The following is a 26,992-nucleotide window of genomic DNA, read 5'->3' on the forward strand; positions in this document are numbered from 1 at the left end:
TTTTTTGAAGCCCTGTAAAAGAACTCAAAATGTTGGGCCTCCAGCCAGGAACTTTTCAACACCTCTTCATATAAATAAAATGCACCAATATATTAATATGATGTATCACTTATTGGCTATTCTTCCTGGAACCACATATTCTCTTACTTGTTTCAGTCATTTGACTGCAGCCATGCTGGAGCACCGGCTGTAGTCGAGCAAATCGACCCTGGGACTTATTCTTTTGTAAGCCCAGTACTTATTCTATCGGTCTCTTTTGCCGAACCGCTAAGTGACGGGGACGTAAACATACCAGCATCGGTTGTCAAGCAATGCTAGAGGGACAAGCACAGACACACAAACATATACACACACATACATACATATATATACATATATACGACGGGCTTCTTTCAGTTTCCGTCTACCAAATCCACTCACAAGGCTTTGGTCGGCCCGAGGCTATAGCAGAAGACACTTGCCCAAGATGCCACGCAGTGGGACTGAACCCGGAACCATGTGGTTGGTTAGCAAGCTACTTACCACACAGCCACTCCTGCGCCTATATGTTTTAATTACCAGAATAGTTAAAACAAATATTGAACAAACTTTTAGTGTAAAAATGTCTTTCTTTACATATTCCAATATGAAACTCACCCGCCAGCTCGACCTCCATCTTCGAGGCTTCCTTTCCCTTTAATATCCACCAGTAGCTTGTCATTTATCCCGAATTTGCATTCCGGCATGCCGCTGAGGTAACTCTTCATTACAACTTTACCTGCGACATGGGCACTGAGCACTTGGCCTGCAAAAAGTTTTTTAAATTTGTTACTAATTTTCTAACCAAAATACATTCCATGCATGTTTTTTGGATTCTAATTAATCAAGAATTCAACAGGTTTCATAAAAATGACTATATTTCTGCTTGTTGATTATTATGAGAATATGATGTTTGGACTTCTGTAAGTTTACTGTGTTTCAAAAGTCAATTTGAGTTAATTTATGCAACTTTACATTGGTTTCAGCAAACAAATTTTAACAGTATAAAATAAATTTTAATTAAAAAAAAAAGAAGCTAAAAACCAATACCAAAATTGAAAATTAAATAAAATACATGTAAAAATATTTCCAAGGCCAATGCTAGCGCCACCTTGACTGGCTTCAGTGCCGGTGGCACGTTAGAAGCACCAATCAATCGTGGCCGCTGCTAGCCTCCCCTGGCACCTGTGCCACCCACTACACTCACAGAGTGGTTGGCATTAGGAAAGGCATCCAGCTGTAGAATCACTGCCAGATCAGACTGGAGCCTGGTGCAGCCTCCTGGCTTTCCAGACCCTGGTCAAACTGTCCAACCCGTGCTAGCACGGAAAACAGACGTTAAACGATGATTATGTTTTAATAAGTGATTTGTACATGTTTTTTGTTGTATTACATCATTTTCCAAGTTAAGTTGCAAATCTTAGAACCAGAACCACATGCTAGGTCATGCTGATTTTTTTCCAGTCTTCCTTTGCCAACACAAATTAAAATAAAAGCAATATGCGGTATTTATTCTGCAGGCACTCTATACTTTGATACCCCATTTTATGGAAATGTACCATACAAAATTGTTGGAAGCATATCTGGCCTTTATACCTAACTAGCCTTTTGTCAATAGACAATCTTTATCCCTAGTTGATAAGACTTTAACCCTTTCATTACCATATTTCTGTTGAGATGTTTTGTGTTTCTTTCAATTAATTTTAAATATAACAAATAATTTAGTAAAATAACTTAGTTATCATTAAGCTAGTGTTAGGAACATAAATTGTGACTAAGGTTTGGTGGGAGACTTTAATTCAAAACTTATGAAAACAAGACATTTGTACTACAGAGCTAGAGCCGGTTTCAGCCGGGTTGGTATTGAAAGGGTTAATGTCCTATGTAGAATATACAGTAGGTCTTATTCTACATATGGATTATAATGATCTTCCCATGCACAGGTACATCACTGATGCATCATACATTCGTACAAACAAATTCAAACACTACTTTCATAGAAGTTGCCCTGGCTTGTTAGAACAAGAGAAATTGTTTATTAAATGAGATGGTCTTAAAGATAATTCAATTAATGGAAAGTTATTTACCTTGAGGTGACATCAGCAGGTTGACAGACTCAAGAACATCAAGGAAGAGTTCGTTTCGCCTGTATTTTATTCCTTCACGGCGCCAACCAATTTGACCCGTCACTTGTGATGTTATTTGGCTTGTCTCTTCTTTGCTCTACAAATATAAAGTGAGAAACATTTAAAAAAATATAACAGATGAAAAAAAAAATTTTTTTTAAAAAGTAAATTTAGTCTTACTTAAAGAACCCTAAACCCTAAAGAAGGAATTATACTTAACCCTTTAGCATTGAAACTGGACATATCCGGCTCAAATATTTTACCCATTTTATATCCACAACAGGCATATCTGGTCTCCCATACATAACTTACAATGTCATTCTAAAATTAAACAATCTCATCAAAATCCTGAAGCTATGAGATACTGCATGATTAATTAAAAAGAATGTGAATAAAGAAATATCACATTTGACAGAGAAATCTGAATGTTAAAGGGTTAATAATTTATAAAAAGAATTTATTACTTTTTTTCTCATGTTTGCATATGAGATATTCTGAAACTGATTGCACCACAATATATGGAAAGCAACAACTGAACAAAAATTGAGGACTTAAAACTGGCTAAACAAATGCAAGAAAATATCTTGTTAATTGCAGGATTCCAAGAAAAAAGCTAGTTATTTTAGAGAAATGGTTTACTTTACAAATAAACAACAGAAAAAAAAAAGGAATGTAGTTGTGATACACTAAATCAAAAAAAAAAAAAAATTGTTTTTCCTTTAGAATGAATGCAATTAAGGATGATCACACACCTGAGATTTGACACCCTGCTGAGTAATGAATGTCTTTAAAATTCCAGTGTCTGTGTTCTGCGGATACCCAAAGTCCAAGATTTCTGGAAAAAGAAAAAAAAAAAAGAAAAAAAAAGTAGTGGATTTTTCACTACAAGTCTATTACTTTTGTTATGTTTATCTCACACTCAGCACATCCCGTGTACTTATCCCATGAATATTTTAAAATAGAAAACTGTTGATTTCTCACTAACTTCTTGCTTAATCTAAACTTCAACGAATAGAATTAAGCTAATAAATATATACGTGTATGTATTTAGTACCATAGTGGGATCCTTTTGGTTTGAACGGCAGTTTTTCTAGCAGTGTCATATGAAATTGTTACCCATAATTATGACCCTAGTATCAATCTATTGCATTTCAATCTCTTTTAGGGTTAGGATTAGGGGTGGGGGAAGGTATTTTTTTTTCTTCACAAATGTAAATAAACCCAATCTGTTTCTTAAACGAGGGACATATTCATATGGCACAGAATGTTTTTTTTTACCTCAATAGACATCAGTGATTGGTTGAAATTGCAGAAACTGAAAAAAAACAACAAATATCTTACAAACTATAGAATTTTCTCAATAAAGCCAAGAGAAAAAGATGTTTTATAAATACATTCTACCAGTATACGAAGTTAAAAATTTAGTTACCTTGAAATTATGTTAAAAACTGCCGTTCAAACCAAAATGATCTCCAAAGTGAAATTAGATACCACAAGGGCTTTTCCAACAGCTTGGGAAGAAGAAAGAACTGAGTGGTTTTTGTTATTTAACAAGAGGATTCTTAAACTTTTCTCTACCAAGATGTCAAGATTGACTAGCAGTACAACTCATTTACATATTGGTACAAGATTCACATCTTGAAAATAATTACAAGAGTGATGATGATGATGATGTAAATAATGTGCATCATGAACTCGTATCTGTACCTAAAATTAAAGCCAGTGATGGTATTTTTAGTAATTTAGGATAAAAGTTATCTTCTCAAAAGCAATCCATTATGCATAGCTAAACTTTTCGTTAATTCAGTTTCCAAACCTCTTCCAACAATACAGATTTATTTACATGTCTCTTCTTAACACAAAAAAATATATATATAAAATCAATTAAGACATAATAGATTTAGGTTAATATGCTGGACAACTCAACCACATGTTCAAGAGTTCAAACCTTACTACTACTAAAAGTATAGTGTTTTATATCATCATCATCATCATCATTTAGCGTCTGCTTTCCATGCTAGCATGGGTTGAATGGTTCGACTGGGGTCTGTGAAGCCAGAAGGCTGCAACCAGGCCCAGTCTGATCTGGCAGTGTTTCTACGGCCGGATGCCATTCCTAACGCCAACCACTCCATGAGTGTAGTGGGTGCTTTTTACGTGCCACCCGCACAGGTGCCAGACAGGGCTGCCAAACGGCCACGGACGGATGGTGCTTTTTATGTGCTACCTACACTGGGGCCAGGTGAGGCTGGCAAATAATAGTCAATAATAGCTTCGCTAACTAACAAACAAGAATCTACCACACCTCAGTTGAAATATAACAATAGTCAGAATCTTTGAGTTGTAAAATCAAGGGTCACAATGATAGATTTAGAAAATCCATCTCATTCATTTCTTGTTCAGTAAAACAATTGTCAATAAGTTAACAGTTTAATAGACTTCAATTTAAAATAGGACAACAGATTTCTCTCTCATTATCTAAATGTGTGTATGTAAGTTTGAAAGAAAGAATGGTTTAGAGAACTTACCATCCAAAATCTCGTAGATCAACACAAAATTGTTCTTAATGTTGTCCTCCGAGATCTTGCCGAAGTACGACTGCATGACGTCGCACATTTTTAGCAGAAACTCAAACACCATGGCCGCATTTACATTCTGTTTGCTGACAGCAGCCAGCCAGATGTTAGAGCGACGAACATGGAAGAAGCTTGTCCGTGCGATATTGGTAACTGGGGATCGCACTTGTTGACGTGCATGAATCACGTTGACACGAAATGCATCAACGGCATTACGACTGGAAAAAAGAAAAAATACAGACATAAATATTTATTTTTCAGGGCATTCTGAAGACTGAGAATTCAATAGTAAGGTAACAAACCAAGAGTATTTTATCAAACCTTTTGAAATACACAGTGTTTTGTTATGTGTAGCCTAAAAGACTAAAATGTTTTTTCTGTTGAGATTGAAATTGATGGGTGCATGTAGAAAACAAAGGATAAAGTGCCTAAAGCTATTTTATTAGTATATAAGCTTGAGAGGCGGTTGGATGGAACCTACACTCGCCTCCTTATGAGAGCTCAAAATCTCCTGTGGAAGTGTCATCCAACCAAAATGCAAATATATGGGAAACTACCACCTGTATCATCTCTTGTGAAAGGTAAGAGAGTCCAGTTTGCTGGACATTGTTGTAGAGCTGAAAACGAGGCAATTTCTACTCTTCTCCTCTGGAAGCCATCTGCTCACGATACCAGAGGGCGCACACTCTCCTACCCTGATGTAATCTACAGGGATACAGGCATCCAGTAACAGGACCTCCGTAATGCTATGACGGACCGTGAAGTCTGGCGTAGCATAGTAAATTCCATTGTCTTGACCACGGTCGAACAATGATGATGATGATGAGTATGTAAAACTATATATATTCTATAGTTTTATATATCTACTGAAAGACGATCTCTGATTTTGGCTATTACACTTCAAAATGTTTGTTTCAATAGGCCAATCAATCAGCCTGGCTGTCCCAAGAAGGTTAAGAAAAAGACCCTGCATTAGAAATCCACTTTCAATATAACAAGCCACTATCAGACACAAAAGAGACATAAATCCTAGGTTTAAGGTATGTGCTATTCCTACAGTGAAAATAAAACAGAAACATGGCCAATATTAAGAGAACACTCATCTACTACTAAATGGATATGGCCAACACTTGTACAATGTTTTAACAAACAATGGTTTATCAAACTACATTTACTTTGAATATATTTAAATTCTATTCCTCCGACAGTGCAGGAAAACCTGAAGCCGGAAGGTAACACTGAAAATTTCAGTTCCCTATATCATAACTTCTCTCTGCTACTCTGACTAAACTACATTCCAATTAAGAGAGTGGTATCTGCACCCTTCGCTAACAAAGATTTCGCTTAGTTCTAGATCAAAGTTCTGCCAGGTTCAGCTGCCATCGCTACTGTTCTCTGAACTCCTTCCATCACTAATCTCTGCATTGATTATAAGTCCTACATCACTTTGTTCTCACTCATTGTTATTAGTGACTCCAAAAACAACTCTTCTTAGATTTTCCACTCCTACTGTAGAGGGAAATCCTTTGCACCAGTTAGTATTCTTTATCTAGCCAAAGCAACATACCTTGTATCATCTCCCTACTATATAATACATTTTAACCCCTTAACCCTCTTTATTTCAAACCAGCTAATGGTCAACTTTAAGTTAACATGTTATGCTCCATCCCCAACCAATCTGAGACAGCTATTTGGAGAAATGTAACCATACTATTAGATATGTTTCTTCATATTCCTTTACTCAAAACATGACTAAATTGTGAACCCATGCCCATGCTGTAGCAATACATAGAAGACCTCCAAGACATGCAAAACAACCATGAGGAAAGCAAAGGGTGCCTCCAAGCAAAATATAGCTTGAAAACTCCTGCCCTCCCAAATAGTCAAAATGATTCTGGCACCTTGCCAAAAGGGAATACCAACTTCCAACCCAAATTATATTTAACAGCAAACCCACTCTTCACATCTGCTGCCCTTTTTCATTTTCAATTCCACTAATCCAGTCTTACCACTTACCAATTTTTGCAAAAACTCTTATCACATAAACCAAACAAGGCAATTGGCTCTAACAAGGTCCCTTTCACAATCCTCACTAAAAGTCTGCAATTTCTCTCTCTCTCTCCACAGAAATATAATCTTTGGAAATAGTGTCCCTTTATCAAAAACGGAAATCTCTCTAAAGCAGCAAACAACTGACCTATCATACTCAAGTTGTTTTCTCTTTCTATCTCAAAAGTTTGACACTTCTGTAGAACTAAATCTAACTGGAAACTTGCACTCATACAGCTCACCCAATGAACCATCACTTTTGGATGACAACTTTAGGCAAAACAATCATTCTGTGCTGACAAAACATTCTGCATATCTATGGACCCCAATTTTCTCATCTTTTGAACTGAAAGCTTCCAGTCAGACTACACTACTACAGTATATGGTGCTCTCTAAACAACCTCCCTGCGATTTACACATCTATGCAGATTATAATAACTTTCTTTGCATTAACAGAAGTCATCCACCACATGCAAACCTAACACCTTGGGCCAGACTTACACTGCCATGAACAAAAACATCAAAAAAATTTGTTTGATGTGAACAAGACAATCTATTTTCTTTCAACAGTACAAAGGGGCTTAACATTTTTGATTATCTTTATTGGTTAAACTACACACACAAAACTGCCAGAACAATATATGAAAGACTTGAGTAGACATTCAGCACTGTAAAATACTTCAGCCATGATTTGCTGCTGACTCTTACAAGAGTAGTGCTTACATACCTGAGATAGTACTCACAAGAGTACAACTTACAATCCATTTCGTGTAATGTCTCAATAAATATCCTACACTGCATAAATAACAAATTGTCAACATCTGTTTTCCATGCTGACATGGGCTGGATGGTTTGACAGGATCTAGTCAACTGCAGAGTTGTGCCAAATAGCAGCAGCAGCAGCTTTGGCATGGTTTTTTTTTTTTTTTTTTTTTTTTTTTTTTTACACTAATGCCAACCACATTGGTGTGTACCAGGTACCTCTTCTGTGCCACCAGCACTAGTGCAGTCACTAAGTAACTTGCAAGACAGAAAAGAATAGGGAAAAAAAACCAGAGGCTCCTGTTCGGTATTTGAGAGTGTGGGCAGTTTTTAAGTCAGGTGTTGAAAGGTAAAAGTGTGATAATGGGAAAAGCATGAGTGTCTTGCATCAGAGAAGATATGATTAGCCAACATTATATAGGGTGGGTCAGAGTAGTTGAGAGGGAGATAAAAGAAAGTAGTGATAGAGTGCCAGAACAAACTTTCAAAAGCTCACTACAATCTCCAACTCAAAATGTGCTGCTTATTTTTCAAGCTCCTTATACAACTCAAAGGCCTCTGCTTTTCAAAAGAACATAAGGTTGCACGCACACACACACACGCACACCCTTCAACACACAGGTACTATACTAAATGCTTTACTCAACCCTTCCAGCCCATAAATGGTTGTCCCCTGCTACATCCCATTCATTGAGACTCATCCACGAAGTTCCCTCCACAGCTCTAAGCCAGTGACACTTGCCCAGGGTCCATATGACCCATGGGGATCCATGTAAGATTTTTAGCGGTCCACGCTAGCAAAACAGTAAATTGGGAAGCCATTGTAGTATTTTAAGGGCCCATGAGAAATTTGATTTTGATGTATATATTGTAAGAAACAATTAGGTCTCTTTCTCAAACATTTTACATAGTTCAACCTACATGAATTAATGTGTGAAAGACAAAAGTATCTATAAAAGTAGTTTTTCAAACATTGAATGGCTAAGGGGCTGGGGGTCCATCTGAATAAATTAGCAATCAAAGAGGTCTATAGATAAAAAAAAAAGGCCGATAACCACTGCTCTAAGCACATCAGTCTCATGAGTTAGTCAGGACCTGCATATGAAGGTGCATGGCTTAGTGATTAGGGTATTCGGTGCTCTCAATCATAAGGTCATGAGATTGATTCCTGACATCATGTTGCATCCTTGAGCAAGACACTTCATTACATGTTCCAGTCCACTCAGCTGGCAAAAATGAGTAGTACCTGTATTTCAAAGGGCCAGCCTCATCACAATGAATCGCCTCATGAATTAGATTAAGGCTAATTAGAGAGGCGGTTGGATGGAACCTACACTCGCCTCCTTATGAGAGCTCAAAATCTCTCATGGAAGCGCCATCCAACCAAAATGCAAATATATGGGAAACTACCACCTGTATCATCTCTTGTGAAAGGTAGGAGAGTCCAGTTTGCTGGACATTGTTGTAGAGCTGAAAACAAGGTAACTTCTACTCTTCTCCTCTGGAAGCCATCTACTTGCGATACCAGAGGGCGCACACTCTCCTACCCTGATGTAATCTCCAGGGATACAGGCATCCAGCAACAGGACCTCCGTAATGCTATGATGGACCGTGAAGTCTGGCGTAGCATGGTAAATTCCATTGTCTTGACCACGGTCGAACAATGATGATGATGAAGGCTACGTGTGTTTGTGGAGTGCTCTACCACTATACCCTAATTTCACGAGCAGACTGTTCAACTAATTGAATTAATTGGAACCTTCACTGTCATAACTGACAGAGAGCCAGTTATATGTAAGGAACATGATCCACAGACCCTCTTTCCGGTTAACAAATTTTAAAATGGCTAACTATCAAAAGTTAACATTTTCTGAGTTTTAGAAATATATCCATTGAATTAATAAAAACAATAACATGTGTAAAATACTATGTATTAAAAACAGAATTTCTGTGTCTTTTCCTTTTTAAAATAAGTTTCTAGAATTCATTCTCAATTTTTTTTAGAAAAATACCTACAAAGATCTACATATTTACTCAAGTGCAATGTTCACTCTCAAATATGTGACTCACACTGTCCGTACTTACAAACACAACAATGTATTTCATCCTCTTACATATTTTCTTATACTTAAATGTTATCAATACTCCAATTCTAACCAATTTGTATTAAACTTCTAACATTTTATGAGTAAATATTTTATAGAAATACTAGCACTATGATCCGGCGTTGCCGGATCATAGTGCTAATGCATGCATATACAGCTGCGTGCGTGCGCACATACACGCGAGTACTGTCCAAATCTCCGACCAATCACAGCTAGCCGGCATTCAATTGGCGTATCAAGCTTCGGGCATTTTGATTGGGTTTTGGATAGAAAATTCATAAAAAAGTCACTTCTATTGATTTTTTAATGGCTTTGCGGGGTGACTGGGGAAATGTAAAAGATGTGCACGACCACCCTTGGACAGTTTTGAATGACCATAGAAAGTGTGAGCCCTCAAACTGAAAAGTTGTGGATTTGTATAAAGGACACACACACAGACATTTTGCCGTTTATATATATAGAGATAAGACTGAAGTCATATAGGTTAAGTAAAAGGTAATTTATTCCATGCCATCAAGAAAGGACTAATAAACTAACTGAATGAAGATTAAACTTACCCAATATCATCTCTGTAGACTCGCGAGATTAGCACCTCACCTTTATGGTTATATATAAACAAACCACCAATCATTTTTGTAGTCGATGGGTTGGTTGCACTGAAATAAATGGATACCAAGCATAAATATAACTTCAATGCTTAATTGCAGATGTATAAGTTATTACAGTAGACACAATGAAATAAGAGGAAAATAGGATCTTTTCGGTTTGAACGGCGGTTTTTTCTAGCGGTGTCATATGAAATTGTCACCCATAATTATGACCCTAGTATCGATCTATTGCATTTCAATACATTTTAGGGTTAGGGTTGGTTAGGGGTAGGGGTGGGGTGGAGGGAAGGGTATCTTTTTTTCTTCACAAATGTAAATAAACCCAATCTGTTTCTTAAACGAGGGACATATTCATACGGCAAAGAATGTTTTCACCTAAAATAGACGTCATTGATTGGTTGAAATTGCAGAAATTGAAGAAAAGAAAAACAACAAATATCTTACAAACTATAGAATTTTCTCAATAAAGCCAAGAGAAAAAGATGTTTATAAACACATTCTTCCAGTATACGAAGTTTAAAAGTGTTTAGTTACGTGGAGATTATTTTTAAAAAACTGCCGGTCAAACCGAAAAGATCTGGAAAATATATGTTTGATTCAGATGTCTTAAAAGAATATCTGATAATTTAAAGAACAGAAATTAAAAATATAAATTTTCACCACACAAAGAGAATTTTATTGATTTCTATGTGATTTATCTCTAAATTTGCCATGATACTTTAATAAAAAAAATACGATGCATTATACCAAGTGCTGAAATAAAAATGCCTTGTGAGTGAATTTGGTAGACAGAAACTGTAGAGAAGCCAATGAGAAAAAGGTGGCTAGCTGGCAGAAACGTTAGCATGTCCGGCGAAATGCTTAGCGGTATTTCGTCTGCCGCTACGTTCTGAGTTCAAATTCCGCTGAGGCCAATTTTGCCCTTCATCCTTTCGGAGTCGATAAATTAAGTACCAGTTACGCACTGGGGCCGATGTAATCGTCTTAATCCCTTTGTCTGTCCTTGTTTGTCCCCTCTGTATTTAACCCCTTGTGGGCAATAAAGAAATAAGAAACTGTAGAGAAGCCTATCACAATGTGTGTTCCCCCTACCCATCACTTGCAAACCAGTGTTGGCTTGCTTATGTCCCCATAACTTAGTGGTTTGATGAGAAACTGATAGAATAAGTACAAGACTTTAAAAAAAAAGGAAGAAAACTAAGTAGTATTGTGAATTTGTTTAACTCTGTCAAGGCAGTACCTTAGCATGGCTGCAATCAAATGACTAAAACCAATAAAATATTTTGAGATAGAAAGCATATTTACAAGTGGCATATGATCAAAATGCCCACCAGTTTACTAAGCATTTAAGATATTCTCTCAGTTCATGATTTAAAACTAAACTCAAATGTTCTACATTCAATTGTCAATGAACGTGCTCTAAATATTTCCTCATGAAATTTTTAAAATAATTAGCAAAGACAATATGTTATTACTATACAGCTTAAAATAATTAGGCATATTTCTAGCCCAACCACTGGAGTCCTCCTTTAACATCTTACTCCAATAACATAAAGCAGTGTTTTATCCTCTTAGCTTGCCTTTATCAGTCTCTAGTAAACTATTCCTGAAATGCATATCTATCAATGTTATAATTAAAGCTTTGTAATAAAAATGTATAGAGGCTTCTTAATCTACAAAGTTTAGATTAGTCCCCAGCTATTTCCTCATATATGGAAAAAAAAAAAAAAAAAAAAAAAAAAAGAAACAAGCCACTCCCTTCGGTCACCAGCATTACTAAATGTTTTTAACAGGAGAAGCTACTCATATTACCATGGGTGCAGGCATAGTTGTGTGATTTTTATATCTGCTCATGGTTTCATGTTCAATTCAATTACATCAGGGAAAGGAGAGGATCAAGATCAATTTAGAAAAACCTTTCAATGTCATATGGTATCACTTACACATTTACTGAACAGCAGCATTAAAGTAGAGGCGCAATGGCCCAGTGGTTAGGGCAGCGGATTAGCGCTCGGAGGATCGCGGTTTCGATTCCCAGACCGGGCGTTGTGTGTGTTTATTGAGCGAAAACACCTAAAGCTCCACGAGGCTCCGGCAGGGGGTGGTGGCGACCCCTGTTGTACTCTTTCGCTCCAACTTTCTCTCACTCTTTCTTCCTGCTTCTTGTCCCCGACTTCCTACTCAACCGCTGAGCCTGGATGTGCATTCATCCATCCGTCGATGCTCTTGGTGTCGGGGGGGTTGACCTGCTTTCTCTTCTGCGGGTCTTACGAATAGCAAAGGACCAGGTTTCGGACTTCTCCCATCTTGCGAGATCTGGGACGAAGACCGTTCGCTCAATCAAACAAACAACAAACAGCAGCATTAAGAATACATTAATCACGAGAATAACGTACAGACTGGGAGTAAAATTTGTAAAATAGTATTAGTTTCAAAACAATGTTCGACGTGATGCCCAAAGTGCTGGACTAGTATCATTTTTAAGTATAATAAATGAATCTTCTGTTTCAACAATAAGTGTTTCAAATGTTTGATCACCTGAGCTGCCTTCTCGGATTGAATTTAAAATGGTTTGTCTACAATGCTACCTTTGAATTTAAACTATATTCAATTTAAATACAGAGAGTTTCTGAAAGAGGTAGAGACCAACTTTATTTTCATTTTAGGTTGTCTTTCTCAGTGAAAGTTTAACACAGGGTCTTGCAAATAAATTGAAACCAATTTTGAGCAATTGACTTATTGGGATATAACATTTCACTTTTTTTGACAAAACCTTGTTTGCTTGAAAATCTAACCCTCCTCTTTATTTTTCAGGTAAATTAGCAAACTGATTCAAGAACAGAAAGTCATGGAACAACAGAATCATTCCACCATTGTTGCTTTGGCACATGCCAGGCACACTGCCAATAAAATTGTTAAGTTGTTGAAACTTCCAAAAGCAACAATTTATCATGTGTATGAACAATTTAAGAGAGAAAGATTGATAGAAAAGAACACAAGACTCAAAGCGATTCCAAGTGCAATCCAAAGTTTCTCACTGGCCTCAATGCTCGATTGAAGCCAACCCATCTGCATCCAATGACAACTCTTGCAAAGAAACACAATGTGTCCCTTTCCACAAGGTCTAGAGCTGTGAGCAAGAACCTTGGCATGACTAGCTATGTTTGCCACTGCTGTCACCTCCTAACAGCCAAGGCCAAAGCAATCAGAGCCAAAAGATGCCCAAAGATTCTGTCATTCATCAAGCAGCAAGGTTCAGGAAAAATCCTATTTATGAATGATCAGTTCACTGTGGACACCGAGGCGAATCACAGAAATTCATGAATGATTGCATACAACCCTTCTGACGTCACCACTGTGTTTGAGACTAAGAATCCTGCCTCTGTGATGGTATTTGGAACTGTGGCGAGTGATGGAAATGTCATTGAGTCTGGCTTGAAGGTCAGCACAAAGGTGTATCTGGATATCTTGAAGAACTATTACTTTGAATGGAGCAGAAGTTTGGGCTGGACAATGTTGTGCTTATCCAGGATTTTGCACCATACCATGGGTCAAAAGCAACACTGGCCTTCCTTGGTGAGAAGGTGCCATTTTTTATGAGGGTCAACATCTGGCCCAATAATAGCCCAGATCTCAACCTTCTCAATTACATTTTATGGGGCATACCTCAATGCTTCACCACACTTGAATATCAACAGTTTGATAACCAACATCATGCATGTGACACACTAAATCAAAAGGGCAGAGGTTGCAGCAGTTACAAAAAAATTTCTTTTTCATGTGGAAGCAGTAATTGCCCAAAAGGGCAACCATATTGAGTGATGTTTTTGTTGAAATAAATGTTACATTAAAATTATATCTGTCTATCATTATTTTAGTATTTATAACCAATTTTATGTATCATAAAAAATTGACTCAAATTTATCTACAAGGCCCTGAATCTTTTAATATTGTTTTAAAATGTTTATTTCAAAAAAATATTTTATTTCATATTCTACAAACTCAGCATGTACATTGTATAATATCTACATTTACTTTGATGGCTTCTCCAGACACAATGTTCTGTTTTCATCACTATATGTCTTTCTGGGTGTACAGCTGAATTTTCTTTGATCTGCAAATATTATCAGTTTTGTTGGATCACCATTCTGCTGACAGCAACATATAATTGTCAATGTGTGAACATTAGAGTCAGAAAATACAATCTGTGTTTCTTTAACTCTTTAGTGTTTAAATTATTCTGTTAAATGTAAATACTTCTTCATTCAAATTCATCATCATCAACTTGAATTAATCATGCATTATCTAATAGCTTTGAGGTTTCAATAATGTCACTATTTATTTTTAGAGTGTCGATGTAAGGTAGGTGTGAAAGGCTACATATCACCAGTTTGAATATAAAACATGTAGAATATTTGAGCTGGATGTGGCTGGTTCAAACACTAAAGGGTTAAACTTTGTCCTTGATTTATTTAATCAACGTATCAAAAGCAGGCTTTATAGGAAACTGCAGTATTCTTAGACTTTTAGATTCATTTTAGAATGATAAATCATTGTCAGGTTATTGAAGAGAAATCCAAAGAATCATTAGCTTTCTCCCAGCATCAACACTGCTAATTCTGCTGTTGCTTAGTCAACTGTTAGCAGCAATAAGCACCATGTACCAAAGTACCATTGCAGTGATAATTTATGTTGTCTAATTTCAAAAAGGTAATACTAGTTCTCCAACTTTGTTTTTAATGATATGTGGTGGTAGACCACTTGTATTTGGTGAATTCAAAAATTCTGTATGTCAAGAATTTCTACCACTGAGTTTACACTTAATATAATCTCATTTCCAGGAAATTCAGAATTTCATTGTTTTGTTGATCAACTTAGTCATTTTTTTAAAAGTGAGAATAAATTTGGAGGACAGCCATTGTTAATTTTAAGTAGTGTGTTGTTAGTCAGTATAAACAAACTAAGCTAAATCTTCTTTGGAATTCACTGTTAGCAGGGTGGAATTGTGGTGGTGCCTGTGAAAGTTGTATCAGTATTAATGCTGTTTGGAACCCTTTGTCCAGTTACAGCAGCTAGTTTGTATGATGGTTTAGCAGATTAACCCTTTAGTTTTCAGATTATTCTATCAAATGTAAGGCTTATTTATTCACATAGTTTTGAATTTATCCTGCATTACCTTGTAGCTTTTGAGATTTTGATTGTGCTACTGTATATTTTTTAGATCTAACATTGTAAGGTAAGGTGTGAGAAGCAGGATTTGGTCAGTTTGAACATAAAACAGGTAAAATATCTCAGCCAGATATGGCTGGTTTAAATGTAGTAAAATTAATGCACAAACAATTGAGAACTCTCATTGTCTGGATATGCAAAAGCTTCACAGTGACTCCAAATGGAAGACCTTTTATGCATGCATGCAATTATTGAGAATATTTTGATCTTTACAGACAACTGAGAGAATCTTCCAACATTTCTGATGGAGACTAAAAGCTTCCCTCTAAGAAGTTTCTCATTGCTCATAACATCTTGAACATGCTTTCAGATGTTAGTAGCACACTGGGACTTCGGCCCATTCCTATTTCTTTACTACCCACAAGGGGCTAAACACAGAGGAGACAAACAAGGACAGACAGATGGATTAAGTAGATTATATCGACCCCAGCGCATAACTGGTACTTATTTAATCGACCCCGAAAGGATGAAAGGCAAAGTCGACCTCGGCAGAATTTGAACTCAGAACGTAGCAGCAGACAAAATACTGCTAAGCGTTTCTGCCAGCTTGCCGCCTTGATACCATACCAGTGGCTGAACATTATGCAGAGAAAAACCAACTGTATCAAAAGATATATGATACGTTGATGTTGATTTTTACCAGAATGGAAACTCAACTCAAAATAAAAATGGGCAATTCAGCCAAGCTTCACTTAGTGTAGCTACAATACCTGATGATGTAAAAGCAAAAGGTAATTTGGTAAGGTTTGCAAACATAGGACAGTAGAAAGTTCAACAGGAGAGTTTTGCCAGTCTCTGCTGGAGCAGCAATAAATTATCAGGTCACCTTCATTGTTGCAGTTTCTCTTTTGATTGACCCAAAACAATTCTATATCCATGATTGGGTATTTTAAGGTGGTGAGCTGGCGGAATCGCTACTGCACTGGAAAAAAATATTTAGTGGCAATTATTCCATTTTTAACACTGAGTTCAAATTCCACCAAGGTTGATTTTGCTTTCAGAGATCATGAAATAAGTACTAGTTGAGCATTGAGGTTGATGAAATCAACTAGCCCTGCCAGCTTGAAAACCTTTGAAGAGCATTTTCTGTGATTGGTGTGTGAATCCAAAGGCATTCTACAGAAAAACATCTTTTCACTGAATGAGGAAGTCAAAAAGTTTTCATCATGATTCAGATTATCTAAAGTACCCGCAATTTTCATATTTAATGATCTCATCTTGCTGATTTGCATCACCAATATTAAGAGAAACTCATTCTTATTTTCCTTCTAGTGAGACTATGGAATGGTCTGTGCCTTTGACTACATCTTTTGATATAGAGGGCCAACGCTCTCGTTATATAAAAGAATCAACTGAAATGGTTCTGACATGTAATGCAAATGTGCGACTTGTATCTTCTATGCAGGATCCTAACGGTCAGTTACACAATGGCCAATGCTGGCTTGAAGACCAACTTGAAGATATGCTCTGACACATTTTTTCTAAATGGAAAAGTTATGTATCCCTTTTACTGCAAGATACCTGTTTTGGTCCTTCTATCATACTTTAGAACTTATCACCTGATATAGAGTCACCTCTCCCAATAGCATGTCCCCCCCACCCACTCAGTTGAGTGATCTTGACTTGTGAGCTACTTGGTGGCCTTACTAGCATCCAGTATACTGTGTGAAGGACATCAGGCACTGAAACCACATCAAAGCAGACATTGGACTTGGCACAGTCATCTGGCTAATTGGTTCCTATCCATTTATCCAACCCATGCCAGTATTGAAAACAGAGGTTAAATGATGATAATGAGAAGTATTCACCATTACAAGAAGGCATTAATACAGAGTTACACATGGCTTCTTCAACAAAACACACACATTATTTATAAATATATATATATATATACAGAGAGAGAGAGAGATATGTTAGTTTAAGAAGATTCTGAAATAAGCTTAAGAATATCAATGAAACATTATAGGTAAAAATCTATACTCTAAATGGAATCAAATTTATTGTAAAATTCATTTTGATTGAGACAAAGATTCACCCAATGTCTTATTTAAGCAGACCTGTTTGAATAAATCATCAGGCAAAATATGTGTCGAAGTGTGAGCATGCACATACACCGCCCACACACAAACATGATTACTTCATCAGATGATATGAAGCATCTGCACATCACTGGATTATAACAACAGTCTACCATCTAGACTTTTCCAATAAAAGGTCACCTACAAATTACTGATGTTTTGATTTGAGTTTTCCTCAATGGCTATCAATTTTTGATACATTAAATATACCAATCTGCTTGAACCAACATAGTGGGCTCTATATTAGATAATGTTTTCAATACATGTAATATATTTTACATCATCATCGTTGTTTAACATCTGCTTTCCATGCTAGCATGGGTTGGACGATTTGAGCGAGGTCTGGCAAACCAGATGGCTGCACCAGACTCCAATCAGATCTGGCAGAGTTTCTACAGCTGGATGCCCTTCCTAACGCCAACCACTCCAAGAGTGTAGTGGGTGCTTTTACGTGCCACTGGCACAGGGGCCAGTCAGGCAGTACTGGCGATGGCCACGCTCAAATGGTGCTTTTTATGTGCCACCTGCACAGTAGCCAGTCCAGCGGCACTGGCAACGACCTCGCTCGAATGTTTCTTCATGTGCCACAAGCACAAGTGCTAGTAGGCGACGCAGGTAATGATCACGCTCGAATACTCTTACATTATGACCATCATATATGTCCAAATGTACAGAAAACAAAAGACAAAGACAAGTGAGGGAACAACAAGCAGGTATATTAATTGAAACTTGGGAAGAATGTAAAAGTCCCCAATGTCTTGAGCCTACGCTCTTTGATAATGGGACAAGAAGAAAAAAATGGAGAGAGAGAAAAAAAACATAAAATGTATAGTTTTATATATAAAAATTAAACATTAAATTAAATGATCACTCAAAAACTTTGAGAAGAGTAACATTTTCACAGGAAAAAGGTTGACAGTAACTTCAAAGATTCAGGTAGTCAAAACTTCTTAAGTGACAACTTTTTCATCTAGTAAATATCAAGTGGGTGACTGTGTGTATTGACGCCCCCAAAATGAGCAATATTACTGTTAAAGGCATGAAAGTGTAATGATTTCTGGACGATAATTGACGAGAAAAGAGCAGGTTTTGTGTGTAAATTTCCCGTTTGTTCCTTTGTTGTGCTTTTGTTCAATTTTTTAATCTTAATGTAACGCCATGCATCCATCTTGTTCGTACTTATTGACACCCCCTGCATACACACAAACTTTATTACATACATTGTCAATTGAAAATCAATCATAGATCAGCCAAGGAATATGGATATCAGAAGCCTTTTCCTTCTCTCCAATGACAATTGCTATATTTTGGAATTTACCAATGTTAAATACGTTGGTGCTGAGAGTAAAGTTGGAGGAACAATACATAATTTAACAGATTCTGAAAGGTATAAAAGTCATAGCATACTCCATTCAACATTTTGTCGTGTCTTTTACCCTACCATTAATGAGACTACTAGACAAGACAAAAGGAAATCACAACTTGGACATCAAAACAAGGAAGATATCAACTACTGCTGCTATATTGCACATCAATGACAAGAGAATATTTGTTAGATAATGGCTGTGATACAACATCGGTCTTCAACATTGGTAAAAACGATATTTCGGAGCTGCATTGAATCATTCAGACCTACACCTACTGAACAGCAAAGGGGGTAAAAAAAAAAAAGGTGGGGAAAAGAGGACATCGTATAACGGGGTCAACAGCGAAGACACTTTGAAAGTAGACGAAGAATTCTTCAATAGGTTCTTTAAGAGTACAATTCTTCCAACTAATCTACTTATAGAGAGATTTGTGGAAGCCCTCAACGGAAAGTTATACGTGGGTGCATATCCCTTAAAACAAGGGATACTGTCATTGAAATCAGGAAGAATAACTTTCCCTAGAGATGTGATAGAAATATCACAACTCGGTTACACCCTCGCTATTCAGGAATAGGTGATAACTATTTGATAAATAAACGAGATAAGAAACATCTTCAAACTTGTGTTGCAACTGACAACGCTGGCTGTGTCATTCCAATATAAAAAATAAATAAAAAACACATTATTAACAGGTAATATTCGTAGGTAATATTGACTCCATGGTCATACCAAAATAAACCCCCACCGTTAGGCCTTCACCAAAATAGAGACCAGTAGTTGAGCATTCAAATAATAAAAACAATATGGAGCAAACAAAACAGGCCCGAATGATATTGGGAATTAAAAGTCAGATTGTTGCAAAGATCAGATTCCTAGTAGACTATAGAGGTCTCTTCGACAGTCGAAGGAAAAATGAATATAGCTGTCATTACAGCCTTAAATCCTCATCAGTGGGCTACGCAACAACTTGGTTACATAAAAAAAAAACAAAAAAACATGGAAATGTTGGGAGCTTAAGAAGAAAGAACTCGAATCCTGAAATGTAATTGATAAGAAGTATAGCGATGATCTGTACATCCACAGATACATATTCATACATGAGTACACGTACATGCATATTCACAAATACGCACACACACACACACACACACATATATAAATATATATATATATATATATATATATATACAAAGATTCTCATAGTAACTCATACACACATCTTCGAATCGTCTTGACTCGAAAAGAGAAGAAGCCATTTCACTTTTTGAATTTTGCGATTAACTTGCATCTCAATAATGAATAAATAAATAAATAAATTGAAATAAAATAAACACGCAATCATACATTCTAACAATTTGAAACTCAAATGTTGTCTTGCAGCGAGGGAGGGGTTGTGGTGGTGCAAAAAAAGAAAGAACTGCAGTGAATGAATCAATGTTAGATGAACTTGGAGAGAGTATAGAGAAAAAAGACCAATGTTTGGTGTTGAAAAATAAACAAACATCTTGTTTTCTGAATTAAAAAAACCAAGTTAATAAATATTAAATCGATCGTTGATGTGTGTGTACATATATAAATGTAATTACATCCATACGCACTGGCTAAGGAAGTAGTTTATTCATAACCTTAAAAGAACAGTTGCTTCCATTTCGCCAATAACACTGACTGCTACATACAACAGAGAAATCGATTTCAAGATATGTTTTATTAAAAATAAACCTTTCGATAGTTTAATTAACACAATTCTCTTTTTTTCTGTCTATAATCTCCCTATCTTTAAAATAATAGGGGTGAGACGGTCGAAAAGTGCACTGATGTTTTATATAAGGGGGGGTATACGCCCACCACACAATAATTAATAAGTAAACCCATTCACGTTCATTGATTAGATTTAAGCTGAATGGGGTTTATAGTAGACAGTTACACAGAGGAAATATTATATAGTATGGCTTAAATGTATATATGTTTCTTACCTGCTTTAATTTAGTTTTTCTTTGGTACTAGAACATAGTTTCAATTCTATTGCAGAGCGGCCGCTGAGTGTTAAACGGGAACCAACCAAACCCACTTCCAGCGCACTATATAATGGCGTCAATACTATTGAAAACGTCTAAGAGCTTGTCGGATAATTAGTAACACCCCCTTTTTTTAAAGTTAATTCTAAAACTAGATTGGGAACAATTTTTCATAATTTATCTGAAAACAATAATTAACAACGTATTTAGATTCAAATAAAAATGTTTATTTGTTTATTCACCGAATTTATACGAACATCTTACGAGCGAATAAAAAACCGGAAGTAGCGAAAATAGTGACATATTTTTCAATTTTTATTTAAATTTAAAGAATAAAAATATTTTACATATTTGTGCATATTTTTCGCTTTAATTTTGATTTATAAGCAATTTCGTACAATAATTTAATATAATAATAAATCACATGAAATTACTTCTAAAACGTCAGCAAATTATGCAGTAAATATGTAATAAATATATATCAAATTTAAATATTCAAATACAATTTAATCTCACAATTATTAATTATAGCCATTAAAAAAACCAACATATTTTTTTAAAGATATTATTTTGTAAATTATTACAAAATTATTTTTCATACTAATTATCTGAGACGGGAAGCACACTATTAGCCCGTATCGTTATAAAGAATCAGCCTCGTTGTGCTTCTAATCCTTTTTAACTTAAAGCTTGAATCATGCCAGCTGTAAGTATCTCGCCCTCCACCTTTTTTACTTACTTTATTCCTTATAATTAATCTTTTAAAACATGTTTTCTGCATATTTAAATATCTAGTTGTTGTTTTAAAACGTATATGAATTGCTGCATTGATATGTTTTATTAAAGTAATGATTAAATCGAATTTTTATTACAATTTCTGATTCACACATGGTTTTTTGCAATGACGCCATTTATGGAGGAAATGTCTTCCAAATGATTTCTTGGCGATTTTTATGTAAAAAGAAAAAGGGCTTTATTGTTACCATTGTTGATTTTTTTTTTTTTTAAAGCTTGTATTTTTATTATTTATATCTAATAACAAACTATGAATCCTATACACTGCTGCATTAATATGTATATAAAATATATTGTGTCGTTTTTGCATGGTTTTACTGAAACATGGAACTGCAAACATTTAAACCCTCCAAACATTTTTTTGAAATATGTGATAATTGTTATATGTTAATATTTATGCGACCTGATTGCGGACATTCCAACCATGACCATCCATCCTGTCTTTCCGACAATATATTAACGACTATTAACTTTCTTGTAAGATGATCGGTTAAAGTTTTGAACTATATAAATTATATATATATATACATATATATATACTCAATCAGCATAGTTTCTCATATTATATCTGAATTTTAAATTCAGAAGACATAATTTTCAAAATAGATAAGTTGGTTGATTTCTTTACGCAACGAAGAAATAAGTCTGGGCTATGTTGGTGAAATATAATTTTAATTATTGAAAGGTTTCTGCTATTTCGTAATGTTGAATTAGACGTTACCCCCGACCAATAAGACTTTTCTTTGCATGCGTAAAAGAAAGGATCCATTTCAGTTTTGGATATTTTCTTATTCTTTGAAGTGTGAGTGTAGATCTAGATGTACAAGATCAGTCTAGAGAGGGTTTCGTGTACGAATAGCAAAGTTCACGTTTTTTTTACCTTTCGTTTCGTACTTAGTGCAACTACTTGCTTGTTATAATCTATATTAGCGGGTATGGTTGACGGATTATGTGAGCATTCGATCAGAAAATGTATCTGCTAATGATTACTGGATAGAAATATTTTTCTGATTCGACAAGATTTATGATCAAAGGATTATTCTAGTCATAACCTTTCTTTTGTTCTATTTAGGCATACTCTAGATTTATTAAGAGTATTAGTGCTTTGTATATTTGCTTTTTTGTTAAGCTGGTATGGTGTGATATGAGGAACATTTGCCTGCTATTTTTAACTCTCGAGATTGTACGGACAAGTCTCGTGGCTCGTGAGCTCTAGTTTCTTTAGTGGCGGGAGTGCGCGATTAGTTTTAGATACACAGTAGTATTACCTGGGTAGATTCACTCTGCGTGTATTGACCAGGAAGGTTACATAGTTGAAAAGTCGGTCATTTGTTGTCTAAGCTAAATAAATGCCGCGAATGGCTTCACTTCATGGTTTGTAACGCTTTGTATTTCGGAGCAGTATTAGTGCCGGACAAAATATTTGCTCATATCTCGAGGAAACTTTTCTTGTATTCTTAAATAGCAACAATTTTATTAAACTAGGGGTAGTTGGGGAGTTCGTCCTGTAAAAGTTGATTCCACACGTGTAAGAAGAGTGCACGTGTCTGTCGCAATCTCAGCCTAACTCCATGCAGGTTAGGTTAATTGTACTGCTTTTTTTTTTTTTTTTTTTTTGTCGAAATCTGTTGGAGAGTGGGGGGAATGAACGCTTATGGTGATGGTAGTGCCTTAAAAATAATGTCTCGATTGTGTGACGTCATTTTAAATGTCGGTGGGGAGTGTCTGGAAACACGTGGCTACTTAGTGTGTAAATTGTGGCTCAGATTTATTCTTTGGCATATCGGGTGTTTTGATACTTCAAAGTTTTCGATTTAGTTTTAAGAAGCCCCATTCTATTGTGCGTAGTTTCGATTCAATAAAACGGGGAGTACTGACGAACCCCGAAAGGTGGCGGTGCGAAAATGAACTTCGTTCAGTCTTCTTTCACGAAGATGAAACACGAAGTCCAGCGTGTTTGACTATAAAAGACTGGCAGTTCTATACTTATTAAATATATAGGGTATTGCTTGAGAACAGTGGTCTCGGTGCGCGCATCCGCGCTAGCTAGTCGCAAAGTAAATAAAACACAAAATAAATAATTTTTTAAACAAAAAGTAAGGATCGGCTAGTCATGACTAGCTTGCGCCAGTGCGCGCACCGGGACCACTATTCTCAAGTAGTACCAACATATAATTCTGGGTTCAGTCCTGCGTGGCACCTTGGGCGAGTGTCTTCTATAGCCTCGAGTTGACCAGTCTTGTGCGTGGATTTGGTAAATGGAAGCTGAAAGCCCGTCGTATTTGATCAAAGGATTGTATATCGTGTGTGTGCCCACCATCGCTTGACAACCCATGCTGGTGTGTTTACATCTCCGTAACATTGCGGTTCGGTAAAAGAGACCGATAGAATAAGTACTAAGATATCAACGATTGAGTCCTGGGGGTCGATTTGCTCGACTAAGATCGGTGCTCCAGCATGGTCGCAGTCAAATGATGCAGCTAGGTTTCGTTCTTACCTCCTTCATTTGTGAATTTCCAAGTAGAAATCGAGATCAGCGTCGAAAAATCCATATTAGAGGGTGTTGTGCTGTCTTGGAAACTAACGAACGAATCTTGACAAGTCTGACGCTTATTCTGATTGATTGCCGGTTTATGTATAGAGTAATGGCTTTTTAATGAAAGAAGAATAAAAGTTGTTACTTTAGGACTTACAAGTTGTCTGTTTTCTTTCAGCAACACAAGCCGCAGAAGCAAAAGCCTGGTAAGTCTCCTGCCATTAAAGGCAAGAAGAAGAAGACCATTGTCAAATATACAATTGACTGCACACAGCCAGTTGAAGATGGCATTATGGATGTCAGCAAGTTTGTAAGTAAATTTCGATTTGGTTTGTCCGTTTCATATTTTGTTGCTTGGAGGAGAATGTCTTGTAGCCAGCATTCAAATGTAAACGTTGAATACTTTGCTGTGGCCCTTTATTAACTGAAAGTGTGAAGCTTTGAGAGGGTGCTGTGATTGGTTGATGTATCGCCTGTCCAGTGTGTTAAGTAAGTAGATATTTTCAAGATATTAATCATCATCATCATCGTTTAACGTCCGCTTTCCATGCTAGCATGGGTTGGACGGTTCAACTGGGGTCTGGCAAGCCCGAAGGCTGCACCAGGCCAGTCAGATCTGGCAGTGTTTCTACAGCTGGATGCCCTTCCTAACGCCAACCACTCCGAGAGTGTAGTGGGTGATTTTATGTGCCAGGCGAGGCTGGCAGGCGGCCACGCTCGGATGGTGTTTTTATGTGCCACCGACACAGGTGCCGGACGAGGCTGGCAAACGGATGATGTTTGTTACGTGCCCACGTGTGGTTAATGCAAACTTTTGATGCTGTGATTAGCTATGTGGTCATACCTCATATATTGCTGGTTAAAGATCTTTAATTAAATGATACAGTCAACGACATATCTGCCATGCTTAGAAAATCAAATTGAGGCTAGAAGAGATCCGAAGAAGTACATTGAATATGCAAATGCATTTTGTAGGAGTCTTGATGGGAGGTTCTTTTTAAATGAAGCTAAACTTTTTCATAGAAAGATGCTTACTTTGTGTTTCTTGGTCCGAAACATTTTATGTTCTAGACACTGGTTTCACTAGGAATATAGTCAGCGAGATAAACATACAATGTCAGTAATGACAACAGCTATTATAATTAAATCTTATGCTTACATTGTTTGTGAAGTTCTGTTGAAAATGTGCTGATGATATAGCTGTGGGTGCATTTTGTTTTAAGCTAACATTTATGTTGATTTCTTGTCTAATGTGAAGGCGGCTTTTGTGCCGCCCTCTTGGATGTTAGGGTAACCTTCCCTAAGTTTCCATATTTCTCTTGCAGGAGGAGTTTTTGCATGCCCGAATTAAGATTAATGGGAAGACAAATAACTTTGACAATAATGTCTCATTGGAGAAGACCAAGTCGAAGATTGTGCTAACGGCAGATATCCCCTTCTCAAAGAGGTATGTATTGTTGTTTTTCCGTTTGAGCGGCAGTTTTTTCTAGCAGTGTCATATGAAGTTGTCACTGCATTTCAATCTGTTTTAGGGTTAGGGGGAAGGGTATGTTTTTTTCCTTCAGAAATGTAAATAAACCCAGTCTGTTTCTTAAATGAGGGACATACTCGTACGGCACAAAATGTTTTCACCTCAATAAACGTCATTGATTGGTAGAAATTGAAGAAGAAAAAACAATAAATATCTTACAAACTATAGAATTTTCTCAATAAAGCCTAGAGAAAAAGATGTTTTATAAACACATTCTACCAGTATACAAAGTTTAAAAGTGTTTAGTTACGTGGAAATTATTTTGAAAAATTGCTGTTCAAACCGAAAAGATCCTGTTTTTCTTAACGTTTCAGCATTCAGATTAATTTATCATACATGCTTGTTGATTTGCATTTTTTAAAGTTAGTGACAGCTTTGATACTTTTAATGTGATATTATTTGGAGATTAATATTATGGGGTAGGTATGAGATGCTGGTTCTGGTCAGTTTCAACATAAGACCAAATATTTGTGCTGGGTGTGGTTTTATATAAATTTGTGCTGCAGAGGGGCATTTCTATTTCAAGTTCAGCTTTCTATGCAGAGGTGATTGTTGATCTAAAGAATGCTAACACTTAAGGCCTGGTTCATTTGAGATTTGTGACACTGCTGGTTGTGTTCCAATTTCATCATATGAAACCTTGCCAGCCTCAGGTAAGGGGCATTTGAAGATGATGTTGTTTATAGAATTTTTTTCTTCCTTGTCCTTTGAAGTTGCTGGTGTATAACTCTTTATATTTCTGCTTTATTGCTAGGTACTTGAAATATTTGGCCAAGAAATACCTGAAGAAGAATAGTCTTCGTGATTGGCTTCGAGTAGTTGCTGCCACTAAGGAATCTTATGAATTACGCTATTTCCATATCAATAATGAGGAAGATGAAGATGATGAGGGTAATGAATAAGGCTGGCATTCTTTTGTACAGTGTCAATAAGGTTAATAAATAATTGAAAAAAGTTGCTTGGTTGTTGTGTTCATCTTTGCTTTGTGCGTGTTCTTTATGTAGTTTTAAAAGAGATCTGAATTGAGTGATATTTGATGCAACAATTTTTAGAAGCTGTTATTGCAAATTTTTTTTTGCTGTCATATTGGTTTTATTAAGCACCATTCCAGTTTCTTTTTTATTATATTTGAGGAAGGGTGGGGATTTGTTCGCACTTGACTGTTTGTGTTGTATGTCTGTGTAGACTTAGCTTGTT

The 26,992-nt window shown here is 36.3% G+C and overlaps 2 protein-coding genes across 2 annotated transcripts in view; one reads left to right on the forward strand and one right to left on the reverse strand.

The window, feature by feature from the left end:
• The window catches only part of LOC115222476 (AP-2 complex subunit mu), a 33,726-nt gene extending 12,679 nt beyond the window's left edge, over window positions 1–21,047 (reverse strand). Inside the window, exons 1-6 of the mRNA XM_029792698.2 lie at window positions 20,892–21,047; window positions 10,194–10,292; window positions 4,673–4,938; window positions 2,897–2,979; window positions 2,106–2,241; window positions 637–784 (exon numbers count right to left, since the gene is read on the reverse strand). Coding sequence (XP_029648558.1) covers window positions 637–784; window positions 2,106–2,241; window positions 2,897–2,979; window positions 4,673–4,938; window positions 10,194–10,267 — 707 coding nt within the window. The 5' untranslated portion in view covers window positions 10,268–10,292; window positions 20,892–21,047. The remainder of the gene's footprint in view (window positions 1–636; window positions 785–2,105; window positions 2,242–2,896; window positions 2,980–4,672; window positions 4,939–10,193; window positions 10,293–20,891) is intronic.
• Window positions 21,048–21,491: 444 nt separating this feature from the next.
• On the forward strand, window positions 21,492–26,752 carry LOC115222477 (60S ribosomal protein L22). The gene is made up of 4 exons (XM_029792699.2): window positions 21,492–21,639; window positions 24,443–24,574; window positions 25,590–25,711; window positions 26,550–26,752. Exons 1-4 carry the CDS (start codon window positions 21,631–21,633, stop codon window positions 26,695–26,697), a joined length of 411 nt encoding a protein of 136 aa, XP_029648559.1. The 5' UTR covers window positions 21,492–21,630; the 3' UTR covers window positions 26,698–26,752.
• The last annotated feature ends 240 nt before the right edge of the window (window positions 26,753–26,992 follow it).

The sequence above is a fragment of the Octopus sinensis genome, linkage group LG20 (genome assembly GCF_006345805.1).
Source record: "Octopus sinensis linkage group LG20, ASM634580v1, whole genome shotgun sequence".
In the NCBI taxonomy this organism is placed as follows: domain Eukaryota; kingdom Metazoa; phylum Mollusca; class Cephalopoda; order Octopoda; family Octopodidae; genus Octopus; species Octopus sinensis.

What these genes read in the sequence shown, in the direction of transcription:
- LOC115222477 (XM_029792699.2), top strand. An exon ending in TTATGGATGTCAGCAAGTTT is followed by an intron (nt 24,575 to 25,589) that starts GTAAGTAAATTT and finishes TTTCTCTTGCAG; the next exon opens with GAGGAGTTTTTGCATGCCCG. An exon ending in GATATCCCCTTCTCAAAGAG is followed by an intron (nt 25,712 to 26,549) that starts GTATGTATTGTT and finishes CTTTATTGCTAG; the next exon opens with GTACTTGAAATATTTGGCCA.